Raw genomic sequence first — 9,955 nt, 5'->3', positions numbered from 1 at the left:
TATAAGCCTGGTTCATTACTGTTCTATTTTAAAAGTTATTTAGCTTACTTTTACTTTATCTTAATTTGCACTTTAGCTCAATTTAAGGATAATTAAGGCAATGCTAACTAATCATCTGGGTCTATAAAGGGAAACATCACAAATACGCTTCGCCTTCGTAATTTATTTTAAAGACGCATGTACACACACGTGATGAAGTCACAAAGCACGTTATGATAATGAAAAACAACTTAATGTCGCTCCTGATTGGCCACTGAGAGTGTTGACAAGAAATGTCGCTATTGTAGATCCCATTATAAATAGAAGGAATATTTTGTTTGCTTCATTGAATGCTGAATCCTTAGTCAGCAGAGTAAAGTCCTACTACATTTCTAAGGCATATTGCAAACTCTACTACAGAAAGTTTGAATAACCTGAAATTAGCCACCATGCGTACTTCACTTCTGCCTGTTATCGCAAAGAGGCTCATTTTCTTCGGGTCGGCTCAGGTCGGCAAGTCGGCAATCATCAGGCGCTTTGTCAGTCAGACTTTCTCAGAGCAATACAACCCAACCATTGAAGATATGTTTGAGAGGCCCATCGATTACGATGGCAAAGAAGTTAAACTTCAAATTCTTGATACCAGTGGCAGCTTTAACTTTCCTGCGATGCATCAACTGGCCCTCAACAACGGTGATATATTCGTCGTCGTATATTCAACTGACGACATCTTGTCCTACCACGAAGCCCTTGCAACCTGCGACGAGATAGCGGAAAAGAGAGGCCCCGGAATGCCCATCGTCGTCGTGGCAAACAAGAACGATCTGGGAAATAGACAAGTTGGAAAGGCTGAGGCAGAACTTATGTTTTGTCAATGGAACACATATCACGTAGAAAGCTCGGCCAAAGAAGAGAACTCAATCGCAGAAATCTTTACGAGATGCCTGTCCTTACTATGTCCCGCTGATCAGGCCGAGGATGTCACTTCACCAAACAATTCATCACAAATCCTTGAACGGAAAAAAAGTCTAAAAAGGTCTCTTTCAACACAGCTTCAATCAACGATTCGCAGTCTCACAGGAAAGATGGCATGGGCTTCTCATTTCACAAGATGATCGCTTATGAGTGACTTAATTGAATCAGAGATGCAGAAAAGCGAAAACTGGGACATTGCCAATGATTTGGCGTCAGACTGTGCGAGCTGTGTTAATTTTTTAGACTTCTGTTATCTTTTTTATTATACCAAGATGCTATTCAAATAATTTCTTATTTAACATATTGTATACATATCTGAAATAAAAGATTCTTTCACAAAAATGTAAAATCAACAATGTTTTTAGCTTACTTGCTTGTCTCTGTAGTGTTTTACATCGAGAAAGGAAGAGAGTGTTGATTGCATGATATCCGAATGTTATTCGGAACGTATTCTTTTTTTATTCTTGTGATATTGTCAATGAAAAGATGATTGTTTGTTTGTGTGTTGGTATTGTCCATGTGTGGAGAAATCTTTCCCTGATAATAGTAAGTGTGTATATACTAGATATGAGCATGTAGGCCTATACACGTGAAGCCAAATTAATTCTGCAATTAAACCATAATTCTAATACCGGTCACGTGCTCTTATAATGTCACATTTGAAGGTGTGGTCTTTACGTGGGACGTAGGTGTGGCTGTGACGTGTTATACTTATCTTTTTTGTTTAATATCAAGCTTGAAAATATCTCGCAACTGATATGAGATTAATATCATCAGCATCAGCATCAACATCACCATCCCGTGACTCCCCCAGGCGCGTACGCAGGGGGGGGGGGGGGTTATCCCCCCTTTGGTATTTTCTATGTGTGTATTTTGGAGGGACCCCCCCCCCCCTTTGGTATTTTTTTTAATTTTTTATTAAAAAAAAAAAAAAAAAATTTAATTAAAAAAACCTTCCCCCCCCAACGGAACAAAATGTCAATTTTTCAAATTTTGAGACCAAAAAAAAAGAAAAAAAGTGGTCTCTTACCCCCCCCCCCCCGCTTTTTCAGCTGCTGGCTGAGTTGTTTTTTTTTCGGCCCGATTTAAAAATGTTAACCCCCCCCCCCCCCCTTGAAAAAAATCCTGCGTACGCCACTGGACTCCCCTAGTGGGGTTCGGGTCTCCTCGTTACCGCCCTATAGCCATTCAAAGTCAATTTCTCTACCGTCTTCTTTACTGTCCATACCATCTCAGGCTGCTTTCTCTAATTTTCTCCCTTATCCCTGTCACTTTTACTTCCTTTCGTATACCTCATCATTTCGCCTCCTTTCTTTTCTTGTTCCTCCTCTTATAATTTGAAATCAGGATCCACGTGATCTTCCTTTACTGTCCATGTCTCTCCTCCATAATAATATAACCAGGCGAGATATGAGATAATATGAGACATTGTTTTTAAAAGATTATTTTGACATTGAAAATATCAACCTTACAACCTAGCTCTCACTCACAGACCTACATAATTTAAAGTTTTATGGTAATAATAATGTACTACGAAAGGGAATTTAGACTGCTGTGATTATTTCCATAAATACAACTTTTAAAGAAGATTGGAGAATTTCACAGCTCGCGCTCTTTCTCTTTCTCTCTCTCTCTCTCTCTCTCTTTCTTTCTCTTCTCTCTCTCTTTTTTCTCCTCTCTCTTTCTCTCTCTTTTCCCCTCTCACTCTCCCTCTTTTATCTCTCTTTTTCTCTATCTCCATCTCTCCCTCTATAAACCTAATTATCTATATTCGGTGGCGATAAGGTTCTTCCACATTCCTCTGTCTCTGGCATCAGCACCACTCCCTGATCTTCCTATATCTTCTAACTAATTCTGCAGACTGTCCATTCAGATTATTAATATCCTTCTTCTACACCTCAATCGTTCATTTCAGTGCATGATTCTCAAATCATCCTTTATATGAACTAAGGTCGATCCTCATGTTACATCTCACAATATATTTAAGAAATTGCGAAACCAAGGCCAACTTTTTATCCGCAATAATTTCAGTTTATAATCAGTGGCATAGCATGGGTTCAGTTAGTGAGTGGGTGATGGTCTTACCAAGTGGATGAAATGCGAGGGAGCGTAACGATCAAGCGATCTCTCTTGCCTCTCTCACTCTCTCTCTCTCTCTCCGTCTGTGTGTGTGTGTGTGTGTCTCTCTCTCTCTTTCTCTCTCTCTCTCATTCACTGTCTCTCTCTCTCTCTCTCTCTCTCTTTCTCTCTCTCTCTGTCTCTCTCTCTCACTCTCTCTGTCTTTCTTAGGAATGATCCTGCCAGGGCCTGTCATCTGACAAAATTAATGGAGAGGGGAATACAGTTTATGAGCCAAAGAAAGTTGTTGGTTTGTTGTAGTTGCGCCCCCCCCCCCCCGCCTCCGATATTTAATGCAGATTATACTGCTGCTGGGGGGGGGGAGAGAAAAATAGAAAGATAGACATAGAAAAAAAAGATGAAAGACGATAGATCGACGCTCTCCCTGCAGATTCTCCCCGCTTGGTAGCTCCGCTCTTTTTGCCATTTTCCACGACATGCACACGTACATGTATAGTCACTACCTAAGTAATAATAATAATGAACCCTTCTCCGCCTCAGCGTATCAATGAGAATGATGAAAGACAAGTTGGCATTGATTTTTGCACATTTCTAAAGATATGACATTTTCCATATAATTATGTCAAGACGCAAACAAGCAGTATACTTTTCTTTCGTTATAATGGAGGCCTCCAAGTTAAATGGAGCTCTTGTTATGATTCGTATATAATTGAAAAATGGGCTTCATCTATATAACATCGCGTGAACCAGCTTTATGTGTGGTTTCTATACACCGACTTCATTTAAATTGACCTTATAGCTCCTCAAACTCATCAGAATTCACTTCTATTTATAATCATGGATGGACGTTTATAGTCTATTTTTATTTATTCCAAAACAATGCAAATCATTCTTAGAAATACAGTTGTTTTTCATCTTGACATGATTCAATTCTTTTTCAATACATAGATTGTACGATTGACAAAAATGAAATCACTTGTAACATCATTAAATAACCTCATCCAACCAAACATCCAACTATCCCACCGTGCGACACACGCAACACACACAGAAACATACACACACACGCACAAACACACGCTCACACACACACACACACACATCACCCGACCACACTTCCACACAAATACCACACACTGTTCCTAGCCTCCTCAGAATATACTCAAAATCGGAGCGACGGAATAATATTAATTATTATTTTAAAAAAGAATAAATAATTCAAACGAGGCTAAAATAACTCAGTGTTAAAAGTTCATGAAAACTTCAGTGTTCCCACTTCTGTAAATGTAAGGCTAATTTACCTGCCCTCTCTGAAATATTCTTTTCTTCTTTCCTAAATTCCAACAGTTCTTTTTAAATATCACCCAAAGTCAATATTACGGACTTTCCGCTGCATCTATATAACCCCCTCAATTTTTTTTGTGTTTTGGAGAACCCCCCCCCCCTCCCTATTTTCTTTTTAAATTAAAAAAGAACAACAACGAAATGTCGATCGGTCAATTCTCTAATTTCGGGACAAAAAAAAGTGCTCTTCTCATTAACGCAATTGATCCATAAACCCACCAAGATTACATGGACCTCTTCTAAAATAATGTTTAGATCACATTCTTACTGTACCAGATAAGCATGCACTAAGGAACGTATACCAAAGATATCCTTAAGTGACTATTAATTTATATACACATGTCTCAATGTCAACAATACGTCTAAGAATATTACGTACTATGGGCCGCATATTAGATCTCGCAATATCATACTTAATTTATACCAAACATTCAGACAGTGGACAAGGCAGATGATCGCGACGGGACGCATGCGCAAAACTTCACATCATAAAGTAGCAGTCCTTCCGTTGCCAACTAAAGCCTACATTCTAATGCCAAATAGTGCACCAATGAAATAATAAAAGTAGGGTTTCACTGGTTTCCTATTGGTGTTCGAAGAATAGAACCCTACAATTTTCTTCGCATCAATCTTGGTCAGACTTGTATAAAAGGAGAGGTATTGCGATGATGAGATTAATTTCTTTTAATAAAGGAAGGTGCCAGAGCTCTCAGATTTCAAGAGGCCTACATTCTATAGCCAGTGCTCTATAATTTCCACCTTACTTACTTATTTTTACTCAGCTATCGCTATGCCATCTAAATCATCATCAGTTATGGCAAAGAGACTTGTTTTCTTCGGAGCGGCTCAGGTCGGCAAGTCGGCAATCATCAGACGCTTTGTCAGTCAGACTTTCTCAGAGCAATACAACCAAACCATTGAAGATATGTTTGAGAGGCCCATCGATTACGATGGCAAAGAAGTTAAACTTCAAATTCTTGATACCAGTGGCAGCTTTAACTTTCCTGCGATGCATCAACTGGCCCTCAACAACGGTGATATATTCGTCGTCGTATATTCAACTGACGACATCTTGTCCTACCACGAAGCCCTTGCAACCTGCGACGAGATAGCGGAAAAGAGAGGCCCCGGAATGCCCATCGTCGTCGTGGCAAACAAGAACGATCTGGAAAATAGACAAGTTGGAAAGGCTGAGGCAGAACTTATGTTTTGTCAATGGAACACATATCACGTAGAAAGCTCGGCCAAAGAAGAGAACTCGATCGCAGAAATCTTTACGAGATGCCTGTCCTTACTATGTCCCGCTGATGTCACTTCACCCAAAGATTCATCACAGGTCTTTGAACGTAAACGAAGTTTCAGAAGGGCTCTTTCGACACAGCTTCAATCAACAATTCACCTTGTCGCATCAAAGATGACCCGGGTATCAAAATCTCGCAGAGGATGACTGCCTATAATATGGACAAGAAATGAATCAGAGATGCAAATACAACATAAACTGTTAATGAGAGGGACATTTTCCAATGAATTGGCGTCAGACCGTGCGTGCCGTGTTAATTTTTTAGACTTCAATTACCTTTTTTTAATACCAAAATGCTATTCAAATAATTTCAAATTGTATACATTATCTGAAATAAAAATTCTTTCATAACAATGTACAATCAACAATGTTTTAGCTTACTTGCTTGTCTCTGCAATGTCTTGGTTAAATTGTATCGAGAAAGAGAGAGAGTTTGTGTTGATTGCATGATGTCCGAATGTTATTCGGAACTTATTCCCTTTCGATTCTTGTGATGTTGTCAACGAAAACATGTTTGTTTGTTGGTATTGCCAATGTGTGAAGAAATCTTCCCCTGATAATAGTAAATGTCAGTGTGTGTATTAATGAGTATGTATACACGTGAAGCCAAATTAATTCGGCAATTAAACCATAATTATAATTCTAATACCAGTCATCTGCTGTTATAATGTCACAGGTGAATTTGTGTTCTTTACGTGGGATGTGAGTGTGAGTGTGAGATGTATTATAATTATATATTTATATATATTTCTTTTAAATATATTAAGCTTGAAAAAGTCACGCAAGGAATATGAGATCAATATCATCACCATCACCATCACCATCCCGTGGGTCCCTTCCAGCTGAGGGATCGGATCTCCTCGTTACCACATCTCCTTCTCGTCCTGTCTATAGGCATTCAAAGTCAATTTCTCTACCGTCTTCTTTCATACGATCTATCCACCTTTTCCTGGGTCTTCTTCTCTTTCTCCTTCTTTTTTGTTCTTTTCTCTCTGCTGCCCATAATTGTAATCAATTCATATTTATATTTCCTTTTCACGTGTCCATACCATCTCAGTCTGCTTTCTCTAATTTTCTCCCTTATCACTGTCACTTTCACTTCGTTTCGTATATCTCATCATTTCGCCTCCTTCCTTTTCTTGTTTTCCTCTTACACCAATCATAAATCAGCTTCTTCGCATGGTCTTCCTTTACTGCCCAGGTGTCTCCTCCAAAATATAACCGGGCAAGATATGAGATCATGTGAGATTTTGTTTTTAAAAGATCTGACACTGAAAACATAAAACTTACAACCAGGGGCGGATCCAGAGGCCCCCCTCTCCCGTTAAGCCTCAAAACAGAAACAAAAGCGCTCACTACCACTACCTCCCTCCCCCTCTCTCTGCTTTTTCGGCCGGTCGGCTGAGTCGCCGCTAAATATTTTCTAACGAATTGGGCCCCTCCCTCGCCGCCGGCCGGATCCGCCCCTGATTACAACCTAGCTCTCATTTTTTGTTTTCACAAACGCCACTTTTGAAGAAGTTCTTCTCCCTCACTCTCTCTCTCTCTCTCTCTCTCTCTCTCCCTCTTTCCCCTCTCTCTTTCTCTCTTTCTTTTCTCCCTCTCGCTCTCTCTTTTTATTTCTTTCTTTTTCTCTATCTCCATAGTCAGTGGCGATAAGGTTTTTCCACATTCATCCGCATCAGCACCACTCCCTGATCTTCCTATATCTTCTAACTAATTCTGCAGACTGTCCATTCAGATTATTCTTATCCTTCTTATACACCTCAATCGTTCATTTCAGTGCACGATTCTCCAGGCGCGGATCCAGGATTTCTTAGGGGGGGGGGGGGGCAATTTGGAATCAATCTGAAATTAAGTGTGCTAAAATTTCAAAATCGTGCCGGCCAATATTTCGCTCAGTGGGGGGGGGGGGGGGGGGGGCATCTCCTAAAAAAGTTAAAATTAACGTGTTTTTACACGTTTTTTCCCCATGGGGGGGGGGGGGGCGGGCCCCGGGTTCCTCCCCCTGGATCCGCCACTGTAATGATCAAGCGATCTCTCTCTCTCTCTCTCTCTACATTAATCAAACTCAGAAACCTGCACCGTACCCAACCCAACACCAAGGACAAACCCAGCTCAAAACCCAACGACAAATGCAACCCCAAACCCACATCCCTGATGAACTTAATCCTGGAGCATGACTTTGTGTCGGGTCGCCATCGTTACACATTATGGCAGATTGGTTGGTACATAATATACAAAAATCTAAATATTATTACCATATTTGCAATAAAATTATATATTGAACTTATACACTATATAAATATAAATAAATTTGTTTGAAATTTGAACAATTTTATTGTTATGCAGGCACGGATCCAGGGGGGGGGGGGGCACAGAGGGCACGTGCCCCTCGGCCAAAAATATGTTAAAATCAGCCCTAAATTCGCCAAAAATGCACTGAAAAACAGGGATGTGCCCCCCCCCGGCCCCCCCAAAAAAAAATTATAAAAAAATAAATAAATAACAATTAAAAAAATATATATATATACTATTGGCTTACCTAAAAAGATGACCTAACCCCCGCCCTCAACGGAGCAAAATGTCAAATTTACAAATTTACCCCCCCCCCCCCCCAGCTTATTCAGCGGCTGGCTGAGTCGTTGCGATTTTTTGGGGGACTAAAATAAAAATATATATATGTTCTCGTACCCCCTGTGTGCCCCCCCCCCCCCCCCATGTGCCCCTCGGGAAGAAATTCCTGGATCCGCCCATAGTTATGGTTGAAAAATGCATAGCCAGATGGGTAGTGTATTTCCTTCAATAACAGAAACAGGGACAACAACAGAAACCAAATCCAGGAATTACACATTTGAATCAAAATAATAGATGCTACAATTAATTAAACAAATTGTAGGTAAAATGCCGAAAATTTTGTCTTTGGACCAATTAAGTAAAAGTACTATATAAAAATGATCGCATAAAAACATGTGTGAAAGGTTGCCATGGCAATAACAAGGATCGTATAAAAACATGTGTGAAAGGTTGCCATGGTAATGATAATCGATATACAAAATGTGCATCCTCGGGGGGGGGGGGGGGTAATTGTCCTCGGGGGATAATTTTTCGGGGGTAATTGTCCTTGGGGGTAGTTTTCCGGGGGTAGTTTTCCGGGGGTACTTTTACGGGGGTAATTGTCCATGGGGTAATTGTCCTCGGAAGGGGGGGGGCGGTAATTGTCTTCGGGGTGTATTGTCCTCGGGAGGGGGATTCTCAAGGGGGTAATTGTCCTTGGGGGTAGTTTTACGGGGGTAGTTTTCCGGTGGGTAATTTTCCGGGGAGTTTTGTCCATGGTGGCCCAAAACGTAACCTCCGAGCTTTGAGCTCTCAGCAGACGTTTTCTTCTTTTCTTCAAAATGATATTCTCACGTGAATAACAAAACAAGTACACATCACGTTTTCATCGAAACGATTATCACATTGCCCCCAGAGATTCTATGCAAGGTTATCCATAGATTAACTGCATGTGACATTACATCGCGGGAACCAACTTAATGTATGGTTTCGAGCTTTGAGCTCTCAGCAGACGTTTTCTTCTTTTCTTCAAACATGATATTCACACGTGAATAACAAAACAAGTACACATCACGTTTTCATCGAAACGATTATCACATTGCCCCCAGAGATTCTATGCAAGGTTATCCATAGATTAACTGCATGTGACATAACATCGCGGGAACCAACTTTATGTATGGTTTCTATAAATGCATAAACCGACTTAATTTAAAACGCTCTTATTACCTCCTCAAAGTCATCAGAACATTAATTGTCCAAGGGGGTAATAGTCCAGGGGGTAATTGTCCTCGAGGGGTAATTTTCCGGCGGGTAATTTTCCGGCGGGTAATTTTCCGGGGGTAATTGTCCTTGGGGTAGCTTTCCGGGGGTAATTTTCTGGGGAGATATCCCAGGGGGTAATTTTTCTAGAACCCTCTTGTTTACATTATGACTGTTCCCGGTGGTCACGTACGGCAGCCTCGTTTGCCCGCAACCTAGTGTGCCGTGAGATTTTGGCAATTTTTTTTGTATTCAAGCCCCTGTCTAATTTCCTGGTATTTTTGTATTACGTACCGTCACGTTTTGTTGCATTCACCACGTTTTACTATGGCCCACTAGGTTTCTCATCCGCACCACGACTGTCCTGGCATATCTGTTTACATTTTTAAAAGCAGGCCCGGCATTCACGGCAATCACGGCCTGTCACGTTTGCCCATTCCGCCCCCCCCCCCCTGCGTTGTC

The 9,955-nt window shown here is 40.7% G+C and overlaps 2 protein-coding genes across 2 annotated transcripts; both read left to right on the top strand.

The window, feature by feature from the left end:
• Positions 1–428: 428 nt before the first annotated feature.
• On the top strand, positions 429–1,094 carry LOC115929910 (GTP-binding protein Di-Ras2-like). Its single transcript, XM_031000031.1, has one exon. It carries the CDS (start codon positions 429–431, stop codon positions 1,092–1,094), a length of 666 nt encoding a protein of 221 aa, XP_030855891.1.
• Positions 1,095–5,092: 3,998 nt separating this feature from the next.
• Positions 5,093–5,824, top strand: LOC115929909 (GTP-binding protein Di-Ras2-like). The gene has a single exon (XM_031000030.1). The coding sequence runs from the start codon at positions 5,168–5,170 to the stop codon at positions 5,822–5,824; it is 657 nt and encodes a 218-aa protein (XP_030855890.1). The 5' UTR covers positions 5,093–5,167.
• Positions 5,825–9,955: the final 4,131 nt, after the last annotated feature.

The sequence above is a fragment of the Strongylocentrotus purpuratus genome, unplaced genomic scaffold (genome assembly GCF_000002235.5).
Source record: "Strongylocentrotus purpuratus isolate Spur 01 unplaced genomic scaffold, Spur_5.0 spur5_scaffold_6, whole genome shotgun sequence".
Lineage (NCBI taxonomy): Eukaryota > Metazoa > Echinodermata > Echinoidea > Camarodonta > Strongylocentrotidae > Strongylocentrotus > Strongylocentrotus purpuratus.
This window is presented reverse-complemented; position numbering and strand designations above follow the sequence as displayed.

Coding starts and splice junctions, on each gene's coding strand:
- LOC115929910 (XM_031000031.1), top strand. CDS start 429: ATGCGTACTTCACTTCTGCCTGTTATCGCAAAGAGGCTCATTTTCTTC.
- LOC115929909 (XM_031000030.1), top strand. CDS start 5,168: ATGCCATCTAAATCATCATCAGTTATGGCAAAGAGACTTGTTTTCTTC.